The 25,359-nt window shown below is 41.1% G+C and overlaps 1 protein-coding gene across 2 annotated transcripts in view; it reads right to left on the bottom strand.

The window, feature by feature from the left end:
• PAPSS2 (3'-phosphoadenosine 5'-phosphosulfate synthase 2) overlaps window positions 1–25,359 on the bottom strand; it is an 86,033-nt gene that overhangs the window by 13,939 nt on the left and 46,735 nt on the right. Inside the window, exons 2-8 of one of the 2 annotated variants that reach the window (XM_006880313.1) lie at window positions 20,329–20,446; window positions 13,268–13,503; window positions 12,466–12,604; window positions 10,966–11,084; window positions 10,727–10,840; window positions 8,618–8,729; window positions 7,101–7,115 (exon numbers count right to left, since the gene is read on the bottom strand). In XM_006880313.1, coding sequence (XP_006880375.1) covers window positions 7,101–7,115; window positions 8,618–8,729; window positions 10,727–10,840; window positions 10,966–11,084; window positions 12,466–12,604; window positions 13,268–13,503; window positions 20,329–20,446 — 853 coding nt within the window. The remainder of the gene's footprint in view (window positions 1–7,100; window positions 7,116–8,617; window positions 8,730–10,726; window positions 10,841–10,965; window positions 11,085–12,465; window positions 12,605–13,267; window positions 13,504–20,328; window positions 20,447–25,359) is intronic. The other variant, XM_006880314.1, reaches the window with a different exon arrangement.

The following is a 25,359-nucleotide window of genomic DNA, read 5'->3' as shown; positions in this document are numbered from 1 at the left end:
AAAGATCATCATGTGAAAATCCAACTTACTAACTGGTATTCCTAATAATGTATTCTTCTTCTTGTGTATCATAGAGTAGGAACTGACCCATAGTTGACCCTCTGTCAGGTTTTCAGAGGCTCAGGAGGACATTGCCAGTCTTTCTCTCGCAGAGCTTCTGGTGGATTAGAACAATGTGTCTTTAGAATTGCAGTGCAACTTCTTACCATTAGGCCACCAGAGCTCCCTTAATAATGGGTTCTTGTTGTTGTTACGTACTGTCGAATAATCTACAACTCAAAAGCTACCCTATGGACAGTAACCCTAAACCCTGCTCTATCCTACGCGATATCTCACTGTCTCCAACACACCTATCCCCATTACCCCAGTTACTAAATCAATCCATCTCATCGAGGGTCTTCCTCGCTTGAGCCGTCCCTTCACCCTCCCAAGCATGACGGCCCTCTCCAAGGACTGTCCAAAGTATTGCAACATGTCCAAAGTATGTCAGATGAAGCTTCAGAATTTTTGCCTCCAAGGAGCAGCCTAGTTTCTCTCTCTAGGACAAACTTGATTAGTCTCCTGGCAGTCCATGGGTATATTCAATACTCTTCTCCAGCATCACAGCTCAAAGGCATCAATTTTCCTTCTATCATCCCTAGTCATGTCCAGCTTTCTGATGCACAGCAAGTAATTGTAAAGACTATGGCCTGGATCAGGTGCACCTTAGTCTCCAGACTGACATAATTTCTCTTCAGTAATTTGGAGAGGTCTCTGACAGCCAACTTTCCCAATGCAATTCGCCTTTTAATTTCCTGGCTGCTGGTACCAAGAGTGTTGACTGTGGAGCCAAACAAACTAAAGCTGTTGACAATCTCAATCTCTTCACTATCTATCATGATGCTGCCAATCAGTCCAGTGGTGAGAATCTTTGTTCTCTTGACGTTGAGCTTCCATCCATATTGACGGCTGCAGTCCTTGACCTTAAACAACAAGCACTTCAGGTCCTCCTCAGTTTCAGCAAAGCAGGGTTGTATCATCTGCGTAACGCAGATTGTTGATGAGTCTACCTCCAATCCTAATGCCACATTTCTCCTCTTAGATCCCAGCCTCCCAGATAATCAGTTCTGCATATAGAATGAAAAGGTTTGGAGATAGGACACATCCCTAGCATACCCCTCCCAATTTTGAATCATGCAGTGTTTCCTTGCTCTGTTCTGATGACTGTCTCCTGGTCCAAGTATAGTCATTAAAAATACTACATTGCATAAAATATATTCACTTAAAAAATCGTCTTCCTTTTTTGACAATAGGTGAAAAATGTTTCTGGAAAAATGGCTAAAAAGAATACTTGTTTTTTATATAGGGGCTCAAAAGTTAAAATTTGGTTTCCTGGAAATAGCTCATTTCTTAATAATTCCACATATTATAAAAGTCAGTAATTACACTGTTGTGTCCTCTTCCCTCTTTTGTAATGGTGCCCTAACATTCTGACAAATGTGTCAATCTCTCAGTTGCACTTAAAAGAGAGAAAACTGGGGCACACAGTTAATTATTTAACATAAAGTCATATTTGGGACAATTCTGGGGAACTTCCTATGTGTAAGACCCAAAAGGGGACATAAGACAGGCAAATGAAGAAAACATTCAACTCCAGAGGAAACAAAACTATTTACGGATTTGAGGAAAGGTACCTTGGAATAATGAAATTATTGCAACACAACTTTCAATGTAAAACATTTAGGATGCCACTGGTAGAGATCAAGTTCTGAGTTCTATTTCTGAGAACAGAAGTAGTCTGAGCCATCCCCAGAATCTCTAGAACCCATATTCTCCAGGCATATCACTTGACACCTTTTAAAGACTCTTCATGAGTACGAGATCTACCCAAACCCACTGTTTGTCAACATCATTCCGACTCACAGTAGCCCTCTATAGCATTTCTGATGCTGAAAAATCTTTAAAGTAGCAGTTACTGGATTTGAACCGCTGACCATGTAGTCAGAAGTCCAAGACGTAACATGCTACTCCACCAGAGCTCCTTCCATACGTTAACTATTGTTGATGTTATCAATTTGAATATCACTCAGAGTGACTCTACAGACAACAGATCTGAACCCTGTCCTGCCCTGCGCCATGCCTGTAATCTCTGACATACTTGAACACATTGCTGCAGTCATTATTTCAATCCATCTTGGTGATAGTTTACTTATTCATTACTAGAACCTAAAAAGTACCACCGGATATAAACAGCAACTGCCAGCAATAAAGACTTCTCATCTGTCATAAAATCCTGCCTCCTGCTTTGTTTTATAAGCCATAAGAAAGCAACTGTGCACAAAATGTAATGTTTTAATAGGTTTTCTCATTCAATTAACTTTTTGCTGCCAAGTTTATAAGCAATAAAACAGCCCACACCCTGAGCAGGGCATATTCTAAAAAAGTCAGGAGTCCTTTCCTTATGACCTGGGTCATTCCATTTTTCTAAGTTCAGTTTCCTCACTTGAAAAATAGAATAATAAATTATCTGTATCTCCCTGGGTTGTGAACTTCTGGGGACAGGGGTGATGAAAATGGTGAACAGGCTCAGCTGTCAACCAAAGAGTAGGAGGTTCAAGTCCCCCCCTGAAGAAGATCTCTTTGGACATTTGTTAAAGCAAGTTAACGTCAATAAGATTTCTGATTGTGTGTGTGTGTGTGTGTTTTACCTAAAGATAGTTTTTACAACAGAAATTAACATGGCAGCTAAACAAAACATTGCTAAAATGTCATAATTTGATAAAAGTTACCTTGTGCAATTTCTGTAAATTGTTCTGGAAAAGGTGTAATGCCCTAATGATAAAAAGATTTCAAACATAGTTACCTTTTAAAAATAGCTAGTAATCTGACACTGGCCTATCAAAATAGAAATATACAGCAAGCATTTGCATTCAAGAGGCCAAAACTGGACTGGACTGTACATTAATAAACATGTGGGCTTATTGAGCATCTTATCACATTTAATATTAAAAATGTAAGTATGTTAACTAAGGGAAAGCTTTCTTATTTATAAAAGCTCGATATCAAAAAATATCATCTGCTGAGAATCCTGCAGATTCTTCTCTGTTGCACAGGAAGATGCCAAGAGCCAGGACGGATCTGACGGTAGTAAGCTTCTGGGATGAGGCAGGCTGGAAAGGTCACTACCACTGGAAGTTTATGATGGTTGTTCGGTGCTGTGTAGCACGGGAACTAAACACTCAGCTGCTAGCTAAAAAGTTGTCATTTTGAATCCAGCAGTCATTTCAAAGGAGGAAAGATCTGGCAGCCTGCTCACGTCAAGATTACAGGCTCTGAAACCCTCTGGGCCAGTGGGAGTCTGTCCTCTAAGGAAACTATGACTTGGAATCATCTCTCTAGCCCACGACAATGTCACCTGAATGCACAGGAGAGAAAAGGACAGTTACTGTTGAGCATCCTTGAGTTCATTCTGACTCATAGTCACAGCGAATAACAAACTGCAACTGCTCCATAAGATAGTCTAGGTGCCTTTGGCTCTTGATGTTGGCAAAGAATATACCAAATGAACTGCCAAATGAACAGATGAATCTGTCTTGGAGGAAGCACAACCACATAGTCTCATATGTTTGGGGATGTTGTCAGGAGGGACCCATCCTTGGAATAAGACATAATGCTGGAAAAGGTATGTCAGCAAAATAGAGAAAGGCTCTCAAGGAGGTGGACTGACACAGTGACTGGGATGAGCTTGGCGAGATCATGAGGGCAGTGCAGGAAAGGGCACGCTTCAGATCTGTTGTCCCTAGGGTCACTGTGAGTAGCACACAACTTGACAGCCACCTAACAACAACAACAGCAAAATCTTTACAGGAACAGATTACCATCTCTGGTGGAGTCACTGTTGTTGTTGTTAAGTGCAGGTGACTTACAGTGACCCTATGAAGGAGAGTCCTCAAAGCTTGGGTGTCTCTCATCCTCTCTCCAGGTTCATAGGGTTTCTGGAGGCAAGCTATTACGGAAGTGGATGCCACTCCTCCTTCCAAGCTTGTTTTAATCAGGGAGCCCCACCACGCTCTCTGTCCTCATGGTGGAGTCACTGGACAGATTTAGTTAGTAGACAGTTTAACTGCTGCATCTCCAAGGACGCTTAATTTATGATTAAAGAGAATCAAAGCCACTCCAGTCTAGTTGAGAAAAGGGCAACAGCTACTAACAACTAGCACCACGAAGGATGTTGATGGTCTAACTAGAAATCCTGCTCATCGGACAAGCTGCTGAAAAGGCAATGTTGTTGGATTCCTTAGTTGCGGGGAGGGGGTGGCAGGGGCGGGTATATTGACCAAAAGAAAGTAAAATGAACGTCAAGTGGAAGATGAGGCAAGGTGCTTGAAGGAAGCCTAGCCCGCAACAACATGCCCGGAGGACTATCTTTTGTCCATCATTCCAAGTGGAAATCCAAGGAATCCTTTGCTTTCTTTCCTTCCTCTTTACCTCCTCCAGTCAGCTAGGCTCTTGCAATGTAACCTCTGATTCACCTTCACCTTGGCGTGAGTGAACATCTGAAATGAGGAAACTACACTTGCTGCCTGGCAGGTTGTTACCAGAAAAGAGCTAATCTGTGGGATGTTACCAAGAAAGGTTCTACTGATTTATAATGCCAGCTGATTTTACACCCCCGTGGCTACAATGCTGCAGAGGTAAAAGCAGATTTATGGTGGTTCCTATCATCTTTATCAACTCTTTGGCACACAAATTTATCCAATGATTTCATCCTGTCTGGAAACTTCCTTCAGGGCTCTGGATACTGACTTGGGCTTTTATTCTTGTTCTGTGTTGTTTCATTCTTGTTTTGTGTGTGTCTGCTCTGGCAGGAACCAAGTTTGATGGTTTTATTGTCTCCTAATCTCACTTTGGAAAAGTATCATGTTATTTCTAGCCACAGTTAAAACTAACCACTTTGGTTTTGGTTTAAACCATTCTCAAGCGAGTTTTTGTTTTGTTTTATTTTGGTTTTGGCTTCTTGATCTGCTTATCTGTTATTTAGAAATAGGGTCGCTATGAGTCGCAGGCGACTCGACGGCACATAACAACAACATCAACAACTATACAAGAAATAAATGGCTTTTTATTGCTTAACTAGAATTTTTTAAAAATGTCATCTATTTGGTTATTGCTGAGGATATATATACAGCAAAATACACACCAACTCAATAGTTTCTTCCCCCCTTAACAGTTTCAATTTAGTGACTCCTTACATCCTTCAAGTTGTATAACTCATTCTCACTCTCCTTTTCTGAGTGGATCTCCCCCACTGTACATAAATGTATCACCCCTTAAGATTCCTATCTAATTTTTCAAGTTACTGTTGTCAATCTGATCCCACACAATTCTTAAGAAAGCATATTGCAATTTTTCACCCTTATTAGTTAAATTAAACTATTATTTGATTTTAAGATTTCAGGGGCTACTTTTACAGGTTAAAAATCATCTGTGACTATTGTTACGGGCAATAGTTTCACCAGTTGCTTTACCCACCATGGCCCCAGGGAATCAAGAGTCCAGAAGGCTTTGAAATTCTGTTCTACATTGTATTCCCTTTTGATTAGGATTCTCCTATGGAATCTTCGACCATGTTCAGTCATGGTATTGGAGCAGGTTCTTCTGGTCTCATAGGACAGGAGGCAGTTCATGGAGGCAATTAACATCACATTTCAAATCCTCCTCTTTCTGACTTTTCTTAGTCTTCTGTTGTGTCCAATAAATACAGAACCATTGTGTTTTAGATGGCCACTTGTAAGCTTTTAAGACTTTAAGCACTACACAATGAACTAGGAGGTAGAACAGAAGAACTAAACACAATATCTGGCCAATCAATTGGGTGATCCCATGACATTATGCCTCTAAACTACCAAACCGAGGAACCAACTACCACAAGGTGTCTGACTGTACATACGCAGCTATTCCTCTCTTTCCCCCTGAATATATCATATAGTTTTCACCAATTCAGCTTTCTATAAGAGTACATATTCTTGACAAGAATTGCAGTAATTAGTCATATAATAATCAGTGCTATTTTTTCACCACCATTAACTTTGAAGTCAATACATTTGCCTTTTCTTGTCTTTTTATGTAAGTTGAGTCAAACAATATTTGCCATCTTGTGCTTGACTTATTTGAATCAAGCCCCATCCTGCCACATGTATCAGGACTTCACTTCTCCTCCTGGCTGACTGGTATTCCACGGTATGTGTGTACCATATTTTGTTTGTGTCTTTAATAGTTGATGGACGTTCAGGTTGTTTGTACCTTTCAGCTATTCTGAATAGTGCTACAGAGAATACTGGAGAGTGAGTCTCTCTTTGGAGTCTCTGCTTTCAAATCTTTGGGGTATACACCTATCAGTGGGATTGCTGGACCATAAGGCAGTTCATAAGCTTGGCTTTGTTGTTGTTTTTCTTTTATTATTAACTAGGCTTTTTAGTGGAAGAAAACAATACCAAAGATTAATGAATTTTACCTTTTCATCCTGGTACAACGCAGAATTGTACAGTCACAGCAAGGGTATGCTTATTCCCAGTTCCACAACTATCTATTGCAATAGCTTGAAATTAAACTCATGCATAATCACATTTTGCAAACAAATGAAGGAAAATCATGCACAATCCAACCAGATGCATCTAAGTTGATTTCTTTTGATCAATTTGAAGTGTTTTGTAAACTCAATAAAGAGGAAAAAAACCCTCAAACTTCCAGTTTTGTGAGAAAGACCTCTCAATCCAATGGTAGAAGTCAGTGGAAAGGACCATAAATTTAAAGAATGTCAGGGAGAGAACGTGGAACAATACTTTAGAAGCAAATTTACTTTTGTCAGCCAAGTGCCACATTATAAGCAACAGTGGCATCTTATTTAGATATTTCCTATTTATTTAAAGTCCAATCAACAAATATAATTTTGGCACAAACTATAGTAAATGTAGTTTTCTAACTGGTTGGATCATGAGCTGGTTACCAATTTCAACTGGTTAATTTAGATTGCTTTGAGTTACATTCTTGGCCATTCCTAATTAACGCAACATATCTAATTATAACAATATAACTACTCGGAAAGTTGTCAAAGTACATACCAGGAAGGACCATGCCTAGAGAAATACAAACACAATTAAGAAACATGTTTTCAGCTCTCCACTAAAATAATCTTTTTAAAAAAAATAATTTTAAAGCAACAATGGTAAGGAACAAATTCTAATTGTGAAATTTTAAACATACAGTACACAAACATACTGAGTTCTTTGTTACTGCTATTTTTAGATCTCTATGACCGCAATAGCCGGGTGAAATCAGATTTTTTAAAACAACAACAACTATGGTTCAAGGTAGTCTGAGAGCTCTGCTTAGAGGCCTATCAGTTTGTAAAATAATTATGTCAATAGCCCCTCCAATATTAGCAAGAAGTTGGCCCTGGCAAACATGTGCTGTTAAGACCACTTCCAAAGTCTCTCCAAGCCAGTCTTTAAGCTAAAGTATAGAAACAAAATGCTCTGAAATATTTATGCATCCCAGAATCACTACATAGATAGAATTCATACATATATTTGTGTGGCTTGAATGCATACTACCAGATACAACGCAGTACACATAAGGAAGTGCCATATTGAAACGAATAACTTATTGTTAAGCTACAAGGAAACAAAGAGTCTTTCTGGAATGCTATTTAAAGTGAGAAATCAGATCTCAACTCATGGGACACTATCAAGTGCAGCAGTGGAGTATGGGAAGAGGGCCCATTTTTACCAGGCTTTGAGCTCTGATTCTGGCTTGAAATTCCACTTTCTAGGCAGAGGCACAAAGCCAAAGCAACCTCATCTTTTCCAAGAAAGAACATCTGATTTTGCTTCCCAAAAGATTGGAGCCTTGCTTAATATTAGAAATTCAGCGTAACTCCACCCCCACCCCCATTTCTTTGCAGAGGTCCCCTAAGATTTTTTAAATAGCCTAATTGCATTTGATAACCTCAGGCAGTTCTAGGAAGGACATGATTATAGAAAGGAAGTTTTCTGAAGAAAACATGCTTCTGTCCTTAACCAGGTCAATTTTGTAGCAGCCACCCAGCTTGGACTTGGACAGTTCCCTTAAGGCACCCCTGTTAGAGCTGAGTGGGTGAAGCCACCCCACTGTGTTTTGGGTAAGGGCATTGTGGCATCAGCATCCACCAAAGGAAGTAGTTACTGCAATGCTTGTCTCTGTTAGGAACCTAGAGCGTGTGCTGAGCTCATCAGTTCTGAGGGCCCTGATGATTCTCTGGTGGAGAGAGCAAGAATGCTTCTGTTTGGTGACTTATGAACATCAAGGGCAGCAAAGGGTGGGAGGAAGGGAACAGATTTAAACATCTCTTGGTTTGGTACGCAGGGAAAAACATCCTTTCTCAGTTCCTGTAATTTTAAATACTCCTTCAAGAATAACCAAACATTCCCAAAACTGGAAGCTTCCACATCATAGAACGGGACCTAATGACCTAAAATATTTTCATAAGGTTGATGAACTATGTAATAACACTTCTTGTTGTAGTGCAGATTTCTGAGAAAGTTTGTTTTTTTCTGTTTTCCCCTCTAATAATACAGAGTAACAAATCAAACAACCATACCATCTAGGAGCGTATCAAAGTGTAGAACCTGCAAATACTCCTTCTCCCGCATGAACCCCTTCAGAGGAGTGGCCCAGCCTTCGCTCAAAACTTGGACCCACTGGAGATCCAGCTGCAAAACAGGAAAGACAAGTGAATAGTTTCCTAAGTTCTGCTTTTCAGGCGCCTGGCGCGGGGCAGTCCTATCTTGTTCAGCTGATAGGGCAGTAAGAATAGAATCTGTGTTTTAAGTATTCCCATACGTTATGCTGATGCAAAGGCCAGAAAGGCTTTAGTCTAGAACCTTCTTATGAGAGAGTGGTAAAAAGATTTTAAATGACTTATTGGCACACTTTATGCTATAATGATCTTCTGCAACTGCGTTTTACAATGAGTTGCTTATTCATTTTTATCCCATAAAAAATTACTCTTTCTACTCACCGCTGCCGAGTTGGAACTGACTAAAAGCTGACACTCAAGTGCATTTTCAGGGACTGTAAATTGCACTTGAGGAGACCACCCACCCATCTTTCTCTCTGGAGCAGCTGACAAATTTGAACTGCCTGCGTTTGTGTTGACAGCGTGGATCTGAGGTCACCAGAGCTCCCTGCTGGTTAGTCAGTACTGGCTAACTGATGGAATTGGGCAACCCAGTGTCTTTAAGATAAGAAGTGAAAAATTCTTAGCATGATACTGAAAGTTCTGCAAACTAGCCCTTGGGGCACCATCTTCTGCTTCTCAGCAGGGGGCATATCCATGTTGTTAAAAAATCTGTGTTAAACCCCATCTTTTACTCCACTAGCAAAATGCTGTTCATCCTTTAACACCTAACTCATAGGTCACTGCTGTGAAGTCTTTCCTATCATCTCTACAGTCAACCTCTGAAAGTTACTGGAGGGGCAGGTACAAGTCCATTCCTCAATGGATGACTGTAGCAATGGGTTTGAGTGTGTAGGAGATAGTGAGGCTGGCACAGGATAGAGCAAGGTTCAGCTCTGCTTTATAGGGTCACTATGAGTCACAAGAAGAGTGTTGAATATACATGGACTGCTAGGAGAACAAACAGGTTCGTCCTGGAGAAGATGAAGCCGGAATGCTCCTTGGAGTCGGGGATTCTGGGGCTTCGTCTGACATACTTTGGGCATGTTGCAAGGAGGGACTGGTCCTTGGAGAGGGACATCATGTTTGGGAGAGTGGAGGGGTGGTGAAGGAGAGGAAGACCTTCAATGAGATGGATCAATTCTGTGACTGGAGTGGTGGGAATAAATGCATTTGAGATGGCTAGGTTGGCACAGGATAGAACAGCATTTAGAGCTCTTGTACATAGGGTTGCTATGAGTCGCAAATGACTCGATGGTACATAACAACAACACCATGAGTCACAGTCCACTCGACAGCACATAACAACAACAACAGATCAAGGCATTCATAGCACTTTAGATTAAAGTTACTTTTTATTCATTCTCAATTGCTCAGAAGTACCTGCATTCTAAATAAACTGTATCCCTTAGCTGTTGCCACAAATAATTGTCTGAAGACTGTCCTGGAGGATAACTAAAGGTAGAATGATCTCTCATTACCAATGATTTGGAAGACTCTGAGGTGACCCTCCATTGGGTTTCTAAGGCTAGAAATTGTATGAGAGGAGATAGCTTTTATTTCTCCCAAGAAAGGTATAATGATATAAATTATTTTTTCTATAAAAATATAGAAATTTCTTTTCCAGGCTGTTTCTGTGCATGGCATTGACCAGCTGCCTTGTGGTAACTCATTGTGAGAGATTTTTATTGGAAAAGAAGAAAAATTGGGGCAAGTTTTTTTTCCCTTTTGACATTGCAGTTTCCTTATTCATACCTTCGTTATTATTAAGAACAACTGTAAATGCATGTGTAAACCAGCCAGTTGCTGCTGAGCTGACCCCACGTGAGTCACAGTACAACTCTGATTCACGAGTGTTTCTCAATGGCTGATTATTCTGGAGTAGATCACCAGGCCTTTTTTCCATGGGGTCTCAGGATAAATATAACCTTTTGGTTAGCAGCTAAGTGCATGAATCATTTGCATTCTTCAGGGATTCTCCAGTGGATTGTCATGACCAGTATTCAGCTCATTTCTCCTGCATGCTTTTACCTTAGTAATCGACAACGAAGGGAGGGTCTCAGCCTCAGCTCGAACTTGGTCAAGTTTGTTTTCTGGCACAAAGAGTTCATGTATGCCTTTGATTGTAGTATGGGGCACAATATTCTGAAATGAGGCACAAATGGTAACAACTTGAAATGACAGTTATAAAAAGAACACTTCAAAGAACAGATGGTAAGTTGTCACCTCAGTAACTATTTTCTCTAAAGGGAAAGGACAACCTCACGCACCTGTTCCTGCAGAAGCTCCACTACCTGATGGACACAGTCAATCACGGAGGACAAGTTGGTTTTAAGCACAAGCTCCGGGGTTTCAGGTTTCTCATAATCAGAATCAATACCAGTAAACCCTGCAAACAACAATAAGCATGAAAGTCAAATCTTTGCAGGCAGAGCAATCCCTGTTTCTATTTTTTTTTAAAGATTTTTTTCTCTTTTTTAATTTTATTATTTTTTTTGTGTGTGTACCATCAAATCAGATCTGACTGGTACAGGAGGTGATTGTCCCTCTTCCCTGGTAGAGCATCTGGTGGATTCGAACTGTGCGCCTCTGTGATTGCAGTGCAGCTTCTTGCCACTTAATTAAAATTTTTTAAATGCTCTGCACAAAGAGCTTGCATCATTTCTTTAATTGCATTGGAGCAGTCCATTTAGGATGGTCACTTCTTGTTGGATGTGTTTGAGTCTATTCTACCCAGCGTGACAGACAGAACTGCCCCATAGGGTTTTCTAGGGAAGCAGGTAGTGGAACAGAGTTCCATATTTTTTCTCCTAGGGGGCAGCTAGTTGGGTCTGAACTGTTGATTAGCAGCTAAATATTTAACGATTTGAGCCATTTGTTATTATTATGCACTAAGAAGGAATGAACTCGGAGCTGAGGTTTTCAGAGGTTGTAAATGACACAGAACGTGTTTGCCACCTTTTCTCACTAATGGATTCAAACCACCTGTCTCTGAGTTGGTAGCACAACTCCTTACCCTTAGGGCTCCAGAGTTGCTTCTTTAACCCAACTTAACGACTCCTCTATCCTGTGTACATGCACGACGTATTCGGAGGTCATGTTTCCGAATCACTGTGCCAGTGTGAACACACATGGCAATAATAGGAAGCCTGGCCAAATTTTTGCATGTGACTCCGGTCGAGCAGCTGGTGACCCATCTTGCTTTGACGCAATAAGGCAAAGGGGCAGAACAGGCTTTAAATCAATAAAGCATAACACCTGCTGAAATAATCTGTTAAACTGAGAATTCAGACTATAATAGAAAAAGTAAAAAAAAATAATCTTTGACCTCGAGTCATAGGTGAGAAAACAGGCAGCTTCACGTTATGAAATATCGAAAGCTTTATGTTATTGAAAAAACCTGGTTAGCTAAGTCCAGGCCCCCTGCAGCTGATTAGAATTGAAAAAAGATGATGTAAAAACCTCGGCAGCACCATTTTGTGAACATTCATATATACATATCCATTTTGGTTCTCTGAATTATATTGCTTTCGGCTGAGAAGCTTTAAAAATATGGGCTCACATTTCAACAAACCATGGACATGTTGAATGCATTAGAATCTGATAAAAATGTATGTTATGTTACATTCAACTCTGGAAAACAGCTTTTGAAAACTTTGTGCAGGCTTGGATTCACACCGTTAGAAGCTTCAAACTGATTTCTGGGGGCGGAAGAAGGAAGGCGCAGAGCAGAAGTGACTGGTAGAAGTGCCACCAGCCGCTTCCAGTACCTTTAATCTCCCCTGCTCGGGCCCGTTTGTAGAGGCCTTTCACGTCTCTGCTTTCGCAAATGTTGAGCGGTGCATCTACAAATATTTCAAAGAATGGCAGTCCCGCTGACTCGTGGATTTTGCGGGCATTCTCACGATCCTGGAAAAGATGCCGAGCCTGTTAGAAGGCGCCTCAAAGGGAATTCTGAAACACAATGCTATCCTCTAGTATTCAGTAGCTTTAAGATCACACTTGGGGTTTGCTAACCCTGCAGAGGCCGTGGTAATCTGGTCCTTTCAACAAAGTTCAGAGCTATTGCTCTCATAAACATAGCTCTCAAGGAGCATTCTATTCAAGGAATGTGTTCAAAGCATGTATACTTGTCGTCCACAGACTTTTCCTGTGTCGAAACAAGATTAGGAAAACCCAGCCTTAGCGACTTCAACACAACAACATGCAGAACCCAGCCACTTTGGCAGCAAATGGTTCTTTTTCTTTCTAGAACTAAACACTGTGCTCCTACAGAGAACGTGGAGAATTGAAACTGCCAAGTTGTTGCATGGTTCTTGTTTAACTTTTGCCTCCTTTCAACTCTGGCCAAATGCGCTTTATAATCGTGCACATGAAAAGGTTTATGCTCTGGCCTACGGAAATGAAGGAACTCACTTTATATAACCAGTATGAAATAGAGGAAATGAGGGAGAAAAGGAAGAAGAAGTGGGGGGAAATGACATTCCTTTTGCTCCCCCCATCTCTGTGGGCCCCGTGGAGAGAGCAGTCCTGCTGGGCATGGGAATCATGGGAAGGGCTCAATCACTTTACCTTTGCAAAAGGAGAAATGAAGCTGGTGATGCAGACCAGACCAGCGTCTGCAAACAGCTTGGCCACCTCAGCAATCCGGCGGATATTTTCTTCTCTGTCCCCAGGAGAGAATCCCAGGTTTTTGTTCAGGCCGTGACGGACATTGTCCCCATCCAGGGAATAACAAGGGATGGCATGGGAGACGAGGTACTCTTCCAGGGCAAAACTTATTGTCGTTTTCCCCGCACCAGAGAGACCTGTGTTTAGAGCAGGCAAGAGAGATGGACATTGCCCCTGACTGTTTAAGATGAGAAATTGTCATCTGGCCCAGGGTAAACAATCCTTCATTTGTTGTTGTTAGTTGCAGTCAAGTTGATTCCAAGTCATAGGGAATCCATGTCTGCAAAGTACAACTGCTTCATAGAGTTTTCATGGCTTGACCCTTAGGAAGCAGACTGACCAGAAGTGATGCTGAATAGATCTAAACTACCAACCTGTGGGCCACTAGTCCAGCACTTAATATTTGAAGCTCATGGAGCAGGTCTATTCTACACACAAGGGCCACCACTCTTCACAATCGACTCAGCAGCAACTAACAACAACAAACCGTCAGCAGCCAAATAAAAAGCAATGAAATCTAGAAAAAGCATAACGGCAAGTCAATTACTTGGGTCTGTTTTATTTTTGAAGTAGCTATTCGTCTTCAAGTAGCCCTGGTGGCTGCTAACTGAAATGTTGGTGGGTCAAGTCTACCAGCTGTTCTGTGGGAGAAAGATGGGTGGCTGCCCTCCATAAAGATTTAGAGCCTTAAAAACTTGCTGGAGGGTCACCATGAGTAGAAATCAACACATGTATATAATTAGTTTCAATTTACCTCAATAGGATTGTAGCCTTTCAAAGCCAGTTATTGTTATGTGCTGTGGAGCCAGGACCCATCCACAGCTGACCCTCTAGGGGCTTTTCAGAGGCAGTGAGTCACACAGAAGGAGATTACTCGTTCTTCTCCTGTGGAGCAGCTGGTGGATTCGAACATCATGCCTTTGGGATTGTAGCACAGGCCCACTAGAGCTTGTGTTTAAAGCAAGTGGATTTTCAAAGCAAAATTACGGTCTTTTACAGCAAACAGAGATCTGACATAAGAGATGCCAGCTGGGGTCCTCTATGTGTTGTTTTGTATGTACTAATTTTTTAAAACAATTTTTTAATAAAAATCTTTTCTATGTGTTAAACATATGCAATACAACATTTGTTGTTTAACAGTTTTCTATTTACAATTTGTTGTTCATTGCCATTGTGTCACCAGGGACTCACAGCTGATCTCTGGTGGGTTTTCAGAGTAGTCAGTAGGGCATCATGCTGCTAAGTCAAAAAGGGAATTTCTCTGGCAGTTAGAATCCGTGAGTGGTGCCACAGAGGCATTATAGGCAGGCTTCTTCCACGTGATTTGTAACAGCCTCTGAAAACCCACTTGGATGGGAATGGGGGGTCAGCTAAGAGGGTCAGCAATGAGTTCTTGTGTCTTAAATATTAGAAAGTTCTGCCTAAGAATGCAGACTCTAGCTTTTCTTGTAAGATCATAAGATCTGCATACAGTGACTTCCTACTTCCTCATGACAGTGATCAACTGGAGTAGAGTGGGAACTGTATTCCACCCAACAACCGATAGCTTAGTCCACGTTATATCCTTTGGCTTCAAGAGTTTTTGTTTTGTCTTTTTAAAAAAAGTCTCAAAAGTTGAAGCCAAAGAGTCATCCAGAATTAGGCTGAGAGTGCCTTCAGAATTTCTACACATACATAAGTATTTAGTCCTTGTATGAAACTAGAGTTCCTGTGTGCCTCTCATCAACGGTTCATAGTCAATTTACTGGGAACACACAGCATTTCTATGTAAGGGAGAACCTAAGCCACTAGCCAAAATAATGTAAGAGTTCAATTTTTAAATTACTCTGGAAAATAAGTACTCTAAAAAGTTGATTATCCTAAAGCTCTCTGAATCTGAAGAATATTCCATCAGGCAAAGTCATTCTGAGACAGCACCAGGACATGAGAAGGGAAATTGTAGGGGGAATGAAGAGAAGAATGCCAACAGGTTAATGCAGAGGAGATAGCAGGCAGCAAAGGGAACTAGATAGAAATAGGAAGAAAGGACACTTAGGTGGGGAGTGGTATAATAAAGGAAAACAAATAGTTTCTATGTTTTTAATAATGCTTCAAAGCCATATTCTTGGCCTTGACAGAGGATCATTAGAGAAAAGGCTATGTGAAGAACGAGCAGGCAGGTCATCTCTGCTAACCCTTGAAGATATTGTTTGTTATGTTCTTTTGATATTCAATTTCATTTAAATAAAGATTTAGGTGGTAATTCCTCTTAGAACTTAGGACGAGAGAAGAAAAACTCACCTTCTGAAATCCCAGTACGCTTTTTCACACCAGAAAGTAAGAAAGTTAAAGCCTTTTCTTCAATTTTGCTTCAGCTCTAAGGAAACTAAGGGCTAAATCACAGAACTGTATCAACCTCGATCCTTGGTGTGCTTATTTCACTACACAGAGGCTATCTTTACTGAGAGCTTTATCTGACTCGGTGGGGGTTGTGTGTGGTCTGTGCTAAGTGCACGGATGCTCTATTTAATTTAGTCCTAATCTCTAAAGTACTAATGGACAAGGATGTTAGTTTAAAGAGTAAGGTGTACCTGATCCAAGCCATGGTCTTTTCAATTACTTCCTATGCATCTGAAAGTTGGACAATGAATAAAGATGACAGAGTATGTTCACAATAGCAAAGAGATGGAAACAACTCAAGTGTCCATCAACAAACGAATGGCTAGAGAAGCTCTAGTATATTCACACAATGGAATACTATGCAGCACTGAAAAACAAGGAATTCATGAAATATTATACAAAATGAGTAACCCTGGAGGACATTATGCTGAGTGAAATATCTCTGTCACAAAAAAAATAAATATTGCATAATGCCACTGTTCTAAAACAGGACTGACATGAGGGTTGGGCGGAAACTAAGAAAAGAGGAGTTAAATAATGTATACTGCATTGGAAGAGATGAGGAATAGAAATGCTTAAAGGAATATATGATCAGATATTATTTGCATGACAACAGTCCAGAATAAAAGCTGAAAAGTGGACAGGGGTAGGGGTTGGAGATTGTACAAAAATGAAAGATTTTGTTTTTTCAAAGAGAAAAGCAAACTGGAGGAGGGGGTGGGCAAGGAGGAAAATGTGTAACAATGAATAAATGGAAACCCAAGTTCTCTATAAACTTTCATTAACATATAAATTAAAAAAAAACAACCAAAAACCAGAAAAGAAGCCCAGCAGAGGATTGCTATGGGTTGAAATGGACTCTTGGGCAATAAGTTTTCCCAATTTTTCTTGTTGTCTTTAAGTTTTCTTTACTTTGGGCTCTATGAGGAGAAATGTGGGGTCAAGGTTGGTGGAAGATCTATCAACAGTCTGCGTTATGCAGATGACACAACCCTGCTTGCTGAAACTGAGGAGGACCTGAAGTGCTTGCTGCAGAGGGTCAAGGACTGCAGCCTCCAGTATGGATTGAAGCTCAATGTCAAGAAGACAAAGATTCTCACCACTGGACCAATTGGCAGCATCAGGATGGATGGTGAAGAGATTGAGATTGTTCACAGCTTTAGTTTGATTGGCTCCACAGTCAACACTCTTGGCACCAGTAGCCAGGAAATTAAAAGATGGATTGCCATGAGAAAGTCTGCTGTTAGGGACCTCTCCAAAGTACTGAAGAACAATGGTGTCTCTCTGCAGACTAAGGTATGTCTGATACAGGCCATGGTCTTTGCTATCACTTGTTATGCATCAGAGAGTTGGACAATGACTAAGGAGGATAGAAGAAGAATTGATACCTTTGAGCTGTGGTGCTGGAGAAGATTACTGAGGGTACCATGGACTGATAGGAAAACAAACAGATTCACCCTGGAAAGGGTTAAACCGGGCTGCTCCTTGGAGGCAAGGATTCTGAGGCTCCGTCTAACATACTTTGGACATGTTGTTAAGGAGGGACCGGTCCTTGGAGAAGGACATCATGCTTGGTAGGGTGGAGGGACAGTGCAGGTGGGGAAGGCCCTCTATGAGGTGGATTGATTTAGTGACTGGGGTAATCGAGATGGGTGTATCTGAGACAGTGTGACTGGCACAGGAGAGAGCAGAGTTTAGGGCTATTGTACATAGGGTTTCTATGAGTCGCAAGCGACTCGATGGCACATAACAACAACAACATTATTAATTTCAATGAGAATTTACAGACACTTTGGATTTCCATTCATTCCTTGTTGCACTTTTCTCCCCTCCCAATCCTCCCCCATAGTACATTACCCTCTTGGAAGAGTAAAAGAAAAATTCTTTCATTGTTTTACAATCCCTCCCCCCAGGTCCCCTCCACTATGCAGCCTTTGTAATTACTAGCATATTATTACCCCTCATTCCTTTTGTGTTCATAGAGTTTAATCTACAATTACTTGCCAGGAAGGCCATTTTCACTATGAACTTTCAGCTCTTTGAAAAAACCTCAAATTTTTGCGGTTAAAAAAAAAAGGAACAAACAAGTCCAAGGTGGAGGAGGTACTAGAATGCTCCTTAGAGGCAAAGATAGTGAAACTTCATTTCACCTGGGCATGTTGCCACGAGTGGGTAGTCTTTGGAAAAAGACATCAAGCGGGGAGAGGTACAAGGTCAGAGACAGAGAGTAAGACTTACCAAGAAGGACTGACATAGTGACTGACTAGAGCATATCGAGATGATGAGGATGGTGCAGGGTAATAGAAGGTTCAGATCTGTTCTCATAGGATCACCACAAGTCTAGTTTACTAACATCATCTAACAACAACAACAATACAGTTCTATGAAGCAAGTATTACCTCAACTCTCCTTTTACAAATAAGGAAATTGGGGCTTGCAGAAGTCTATTTATTGGCTGGCTAAACACAGTGATAATAGGTGGAACTGGGGCTAAAATCCAAGGAACTGGATTAAAGGTATTAAATTTCTTCTTGGCTAGTATTCTACTTCTATAACTTAATAATTAAAAAAATATTAGGAAAAATTTCCCTTTCTGAATTTATAAGGGTAAAAAGGTAATTATTTTCTCTTCTTCTAGTTCTCTTGTTCCACGAGTATTCCATGTTATGGAAATTAGAATCTGTGAGGGTTTTTCCCCCCATCCAAATGTTGTTTTCACCAGCAAATACCTTATAAAAACAAACACACACCAAGAGAAAAGCTTGCAGAATACAGCTGTGTTTTACCCACTGCTACAAACTGTGTCTTTCAGAATGAGTTGGGGTTAAACCCTTCAGGAGCAATGACCGGTGAACATGGCCTCTTTTAACGCCAATAAACTCCTTGACTCCATCTGTCTTATTTCTGGCTAGAGAGAGCTGTTTTAATGCTGAAGTCCGGGGGTGAATGAAACCTGAAAGCCAAAGGCAAGAAGCCCTGAGATGAAGTTGAAGGAGGGTGTTACAAATTGTGTTTTTCCTTTCCTGTGAAAAGAGTGTTGATATCCAAACATTTATGCTTTTGGATAAAATTCTGTTTGGAAATAGAGTTTTCTCTGTTATGTTAATGAGGCTGTATCAGTGCACAGAGGCATGCATCAGCTGGGAGAGTAAGACGCTGTGTGAGGATTCCTAGTAACCAAGTATGCCTCAGGGGACCAACAAAGAAGGAACTGACACTTTAGACTGATTTGTGAGAACTTTTAGCCTCCAAACCAGTAAGAAAAAAAATGTCTAGGTTTTTGTTTGTTGGTTGGTTTGTTTTGGTTTTTTGGTTAGCCCACAGACTGTGCCACAAGAACTTCCTAAATTTCTTTTTGTTAAAGCCACTCATCTTAAACATTTATCTACAGCAACACTAGGTAACTAAGACAGAGGGTGACAGGAGTGGGGTGGGGGGTGAGAGTTGAGAAGGATAAGATGATTAATAAGGCTGATTGGGGCAGGAAAGGGAACAGCTCAAAACAGCAAGAAAAGATGCAAGGCAGGTCCCTGCTTGCCACATTCTTTCAAATTCAGGTTAGAAAGATAGCTAACTTATCTTCAAATCAGCAGTTGGGAGCAGACGCGTAAAATGAGTGCATAAGTGGAGAAAGGTTTATTTGCATCTGGGCTCTTTACCATTTGAAATGTCATGTCTCCATAATGAACTCAGTTTTCCCTTTTGAGTCCAGTTGGGTCACACTCATGCTCCCAGGGAACAACTTCCTCCACCTCCACTCAGAATATCAGGGCATCTTGTTCTCACCCAGGCTCTGTTACTAACCTTTAGCTTTGACATTCTATGGCCACAGGGACACAACAAATGAAACGGTGTTTCATTTGGTCAACTCAATGGGACCGAGCTATTTTTTTTTTAAATATACAATCAAAAGGCTAATGGAAATCACTAGCCTTCTTTCTTGCACTGATTCTTATGCCTTTTTTAGACTGAGTGAAATAGTTCACTAGAAAACAAAAGCATCAGAAAACAATCAAATCTATCTCTAAACATTCAAAAGCTGATGGACCGCCAATGTCAAGTTAGGAAAGCCCCATGCGTAGCTGCCAATAGATGTGTTTAGACACGAATGTGAGAATTATGGAATTCCTTAGGGCTTAAAAGGAATGTCACCACCAACTTGTCCCAGTCTCTCATGCCAAAGAGAGAAAACTGAGAATCAGAGAAGTTCAGCAGCTTGATTATAGTCTTCTCACCAGGAGAAGAAAAAGAAGAGTCAACAGTGTTGTTGCGAAGGAGCAATCTCCCACCTGACACTCCAGCAGATTTTCACACTGGAAATCTCACAGGAGGGGACGCCTGTAGTTTTGTCCACAAAGCTGCTGGTTGATTGGAACCAACTGCCCTTAGACTAGCAGTTTAACAAACTACAGACAAAGCCTAAAACCTCTGCCTTCTATTTCAGCTTTCAGTTTCATTCTCAAGTGAAAAAAAAAAAGGATGCAAAAACCAAACCAAAAACCCCTATAGAATAGTAGGACCTATTACACATATTAACCCTTAATAACAAAAGATGTAGGTAGGTATACAAGAACATGGTATACCTGTTAGCCACACGGTACATCCTCGGAATCCACCCCTTGTTCCAACCACCTGTCCTCTCTTATTCCTGCTCACATGGTGGGCCTGATAGACCACGTTGGTGGATTTCTGCTGGCTTTCCTACAGAACAAGATAAGACAAAGAACAATATTTCATTAACAATCTACAGATTCTTCACTGGAGCAATAGAAACCCACATCTGTCCTTTAGAGAGCAAGGCTGGTACATGTAATGATTTCTATTCCATTGGTTATATAACACAATTAACTAAGTAACTGTAATATCATTATTCAGTAACAAATTATGAGTCTTATGCAACCCCTCTTCTATAATTGGCATGCACAGTAACATTTATTAATTACAGTAATTTAGAAGCAGACACCCTCCTTAGCATAGCAACCATAATTTTTTGAAAGCTTAATTCAAATTAAGATAATTTTTACACTGTATAATCATTCTGGCTCTGCAACATTTTAAAATTTGAGAATTGTGCTGCCAAACTAAAGGTTGTTGGTGTTGTTGTAATGTGCCAACGAGTCACTTGCGACTCATAGCGATCCTATGTACAACAGCCCTAAACTCTGTTCTGTCCTGTGCCAATCTCATTGTCTCAGACACACTCATCCCAATTACCCCAGTTACCGAATCAATCCATCTCCTAGAGGGCCTTCCCCTCCTGTGCCTGCCCTCCACCCTCCCAAGCATGATGTCCCTCTCCAAGGACTGGTCTCTCCTTACAACATGACCAAAGTATGTCAGACGAAGCCTTAGAATCCTTGCCTCCATGGAGCCGCCCAGTTTAACCCTCTCTAGGATGAATCTGTTTGTTTTCCTAGCAGTCCATGGTACCTTCAATACTCTTCTCCAACACCAAAGCTCAAAGGCATCAATTCTCCTTCTGTCCTCCTTAATCAGTGTCCAACTCTCTGATGCACAGTGGGACCGGCAGGAGTAAGTTCCCTTTATTGTTCTTAGTTGCTCTCAAGTCGACTTTGATTCATGGGGGCTCCATGTGTGCAGAGTGGAACTGTACTCCACAGAGTTTTCAAGGATCCGAAACTATTAGATAAGTTCTAATCATCTAGCAGGGGGCTCTAGTGCCTTAGTGGGTAAGGAGCTGCCAAATCAAAGGCATGCAGTTCGAATCCACCAGACACTACTGAGGAAAAAGGTGAGCAATTTACTCCCATGCAATTTACTGCCTCTGAAAACTCACCAGAGGGTCAGCTGTGGGTCAATTCCAAGTCAATGGCACAAAACAACAATCTAGCAAGTAAGTTGAATCAGAATTTATGACTTAGACAGAGCAGTGTATAGTCCCAGAATGTGGAAAATGAGACAATAGTAGTGGCCTGCACTAGTGAGTTTATAATGGGGACACGTTAGGCTAGTCCGTGAGATATTCATGCCACCAGTGCTTGCCCTGAGTGACCAGTCCCCTGAGGTAAACAGCATTCTTTGTACCCAGTGTACTTCACAGTTCAAGGACAACACTTAAACTTTCTACTTTGTTCCTATTTCCTACTTCTATTAAAAAAAAGTTTTGTAACCTTATTTCCTTCAGCTTAAGAAATGCTGAGCAAGTTTGGCCCTTTTTGATTTTCTGACTCGAGCTTTTTGCACATTTCATTATAATACCTTGCCTTGTCATCCTGAGCTGCCTTTTGAAATTTTCTGTTCAGCTCATGAATGTCTTGGTTTCTTCCTTTAGCTTTGGCTTCTTGGTGCTCTAATGCAATATTCAGAGTCTCCTCTGACATCCATCTTGGTCTTTCCTTCCTCCTCAGCCTTTGTAATGATCTTTTGTATTCCTCACAATGATATTCTTGATATTCCACAGCTCATTTGGTCTACGCTCATTGGGGCTGAAGGCCTCAAACCTGTTCCTGAGATGATTTTGAAATTCCAGTGGGATAGACTTTAAGGTCATATTTTGGTTACTGTGGATTTGATTTCATTTTCTTCAACTTCAGCTTGAACTTGCATATGAGTAATTGGCGGTCTGTCACACAATCAGCAGCTGACTTGGTTTTCATAGCTGATATTGAGCTTCTGCATCTATTCTTTCCACAAATGTAATTGATTTGATTCCTATGCATACCATCAGGTGAAATCCATGTGTATAGCCTGTGTTTGTGTGTCTTATAAAAGGTATTTGCAATGAATAAATCATTGAATGTGAAAAATTCTATCATTCTATCTCTAGCCTCATTTCTGTCGCCAAGTCCATGTTTTCCAGCTACTGATCCTGTATCAGAAGGAATTGGCTGACACAGAAGAATTTCATGAAATAACAGAGGATCAAGAGCCTGTGGTGATGAAGAAGGAAGTTCAAGTTGCTTTGAAAGAATTGGCAAAAAACAAGGCTCCAGGAGTTGACGGCATACCAATTGACATATTTCAACAAACAGATGCTGTCCTGGAGGTGCTCACTAAGTTGTGCCAAGAAATCTGGAGCACAGCCACCTGGCTAAGTGACTGGAAGAGATCTATATTTGTTCCCATTCCAAAGAAAGAAGACCCAACAGAGTGTGGAAATTATTGAACAATAGCATTAATATCACACGCAAGCAAGATTCGCTGAAAATTATCCAAAAATGACTGGAACAACATGTCAACAGAGAACTGTCAGATGTGCAGGCTGGGTTTAGAAGAGATCATGATACTAGGGATTTTATAGCTAATGTTAGATGGATCTTGGCAGAAAGAAGAGAGTACCAGAGGAATGTCTATCTGTGCTTCATTGAGTAAGCAAAGGCTTTTGACTGTGTGGATCACAAAAGCTGTGGCTGACTCTCAGAAGAATGGGAATCCCAGAACATTTGACTGTGCTTATGCAAAACCTATATTTGGACCAAGAGGCAGTCATCAGAACATAGCAAGAAGACACTGCATGATTCAAAATTGGGAAAGGTATCCATTAGGGATGTATTCTCTCTCCATACTTTTCAATTTGTATACAGAACAGATCATCTGAGATGCTGGGCTGTATGAGGAGGAATGTGGCATCAGGATGGGTGGAAGATTCATCAACAACCTGCATTATGCAGATGAAACGACCCTGCTTTCTGAAACTGAGGAGGACCTGAAGTGTTTGCTGCAGAAGGTCAAGGACTGTAGCCTTCAATATAAGTTGAAGCACAACATCAAGAAAACAAAGATTCTCACCACAGGGCCAACTTGGCAGCATCAGTATGGATGGTGAAGAGATTGAGATGGTTAACGATTTTAGTTTGCTTGGCTCCACAGTCAACACTCTTGGTACCAGCAGCCAGGAAATCAAGACATGAATTGTACTGGGAAAGACAGCTGTCAGGGACATCTCCAGAGGACTGAAGAGAAACAACATCAGGCTGGAGATTAAGGTGCACCTGACCTAGGATATTGTCTTAGCAGTTGCGTGCTATGCGATCGGAGAGCTGGACAGTGAATAGGGGTGACAGAAAAAGAATTGATGCCTTTGAGCTGTGGTGCTGGAGAAGAGTGTTGAATATACCATGGACTGCTAGGAGAACAAACACATTTATCCTGGAGAGGGGAAGCCAGAATGCTCCTTGGAGTCAAGGATTCTGAAGCTTCGTCTGACATACTTTGGACATGTTGCAAGGAGGGACCAGTCCTTGGAGAGGGACATCATGTTTGGGAGAGTGGAGGGACGGCGCAGGAAAGGAAGACCCTTGATGAGAAGAATCGATTCAGTGATTCGGGTTGTGGGAGTAGGTGTGTTGGAGACAATGAGGTTGGCACTTGTTATAGAATCACTAGGAGTTGCAAGCTACTAGATGGCACATAACAACAACAACAACAACAACAACCTTATTTCCTTCTAATAATTAATGTCATTTAGTTCTAGAATATTATAACTGGTCTAATAATTAGTTCATCTGTTCATCTTTTTAAAAAAATATTTATATTTATTTTGTTACTACTACAGGCCAGTAGACATCCCAAGAACTGGAAATGCAGTGTTAAACCAAGCAGAATCCCTGGCATCATTTTAGGGGGAAATGACAAACAGGATCCAGTACGAGGGCCCCACTCCTCTAAAAAGAGGAGATCGCAGACACACATCTGACACAGGATTAGGATCTGTATAGTGTATGAAGACAAAGATTGACCCTCTGGTGGGTTTTCAGAGACTGTACATTACACAGGAAGAGACTGTTCATCTTTCTTCCATGGAACAGTTGCGAGATTCGAATTGCCCTCCTTTGAGCTGGCAGCACAACTCCTTACCCGCCAGGCAATCAGAGCTCCTTTATGTGGAATAATATTGTTGTTATTGTGTACCACAGAGTCGAAACCAAAGCATAGCTGACTCTCCAGTGGGTTTTCAGAGGCAGTTAATCGAATGGGAGGAGATTGCCCATCCTTCTCCCATGGTGGCCTTGAATCGTGTGCCTTTGGGATTGTAGCACAGCTTCTTGCCACTAGAGCTCCCTGGAATAATATTAGAAATACTATTATATTTCTAATACAGCAATAGAAAGAGAATGGGCTGCCAATACATGCAATCTGGATGAATCTGGAAAACAATAGGGGAAGTTGAAGAAGCCTTACCCTAAAGAAGTGCATACCCCATTTTATACAACATCCTAGAACAGGCAAAACAATCTAGTAACCTAAATCAGAACAGCAGTTGCCTCTAGGGTAAAAGCGATGTTTGTTGTACGTTTTGATAAGTGTTGGTATTTGCTGGAGCTCACTGTGAACACTTAGAGTATTTCATTGTATGTAAATTTCATCACAAACTAAAGAACTCATTAAAAAAAAAAACCACCCAACACCCATAGTGTGCTCTGCTGGAGAAGGAAGGGCAACCGCCTCCTGTGCCAGCAGATCCAACTCGACGGGACAAATGGGGGGGAGGGGGGAGAAAGAAAAAAACCAAACCAAAACCCACACCCCATCACAACACACCAAACCACTTGTAGTAACCAAACAAGCACATGTTGTTGTTGTTGTCGTTGTTATGTCCCGTCACTTGCGACTCATAGCAACTCTATGTACAACAGCCCTAAACCATGCTCTAT

Source organism: Elephantulus edwardii, unplaced genomic scaffold (assembly GCF_000299155.1).
Source record: "Elephantulus edwardii isolate Elephantulus edwardi_28Jun2011 unplaced genomic scaffold, EleEdw1.0 scaffold00007, whole genome shotgun sequence".
NCBI lineage: Eukaryota > Metazoa > Chordata > Mammalia > Macroscelidea > Macroscelididae > Elephantulus > Elephantulus edwardii.
This window is presented reverse-complemented; position numbering and strand designations above follow the sequence as displayed.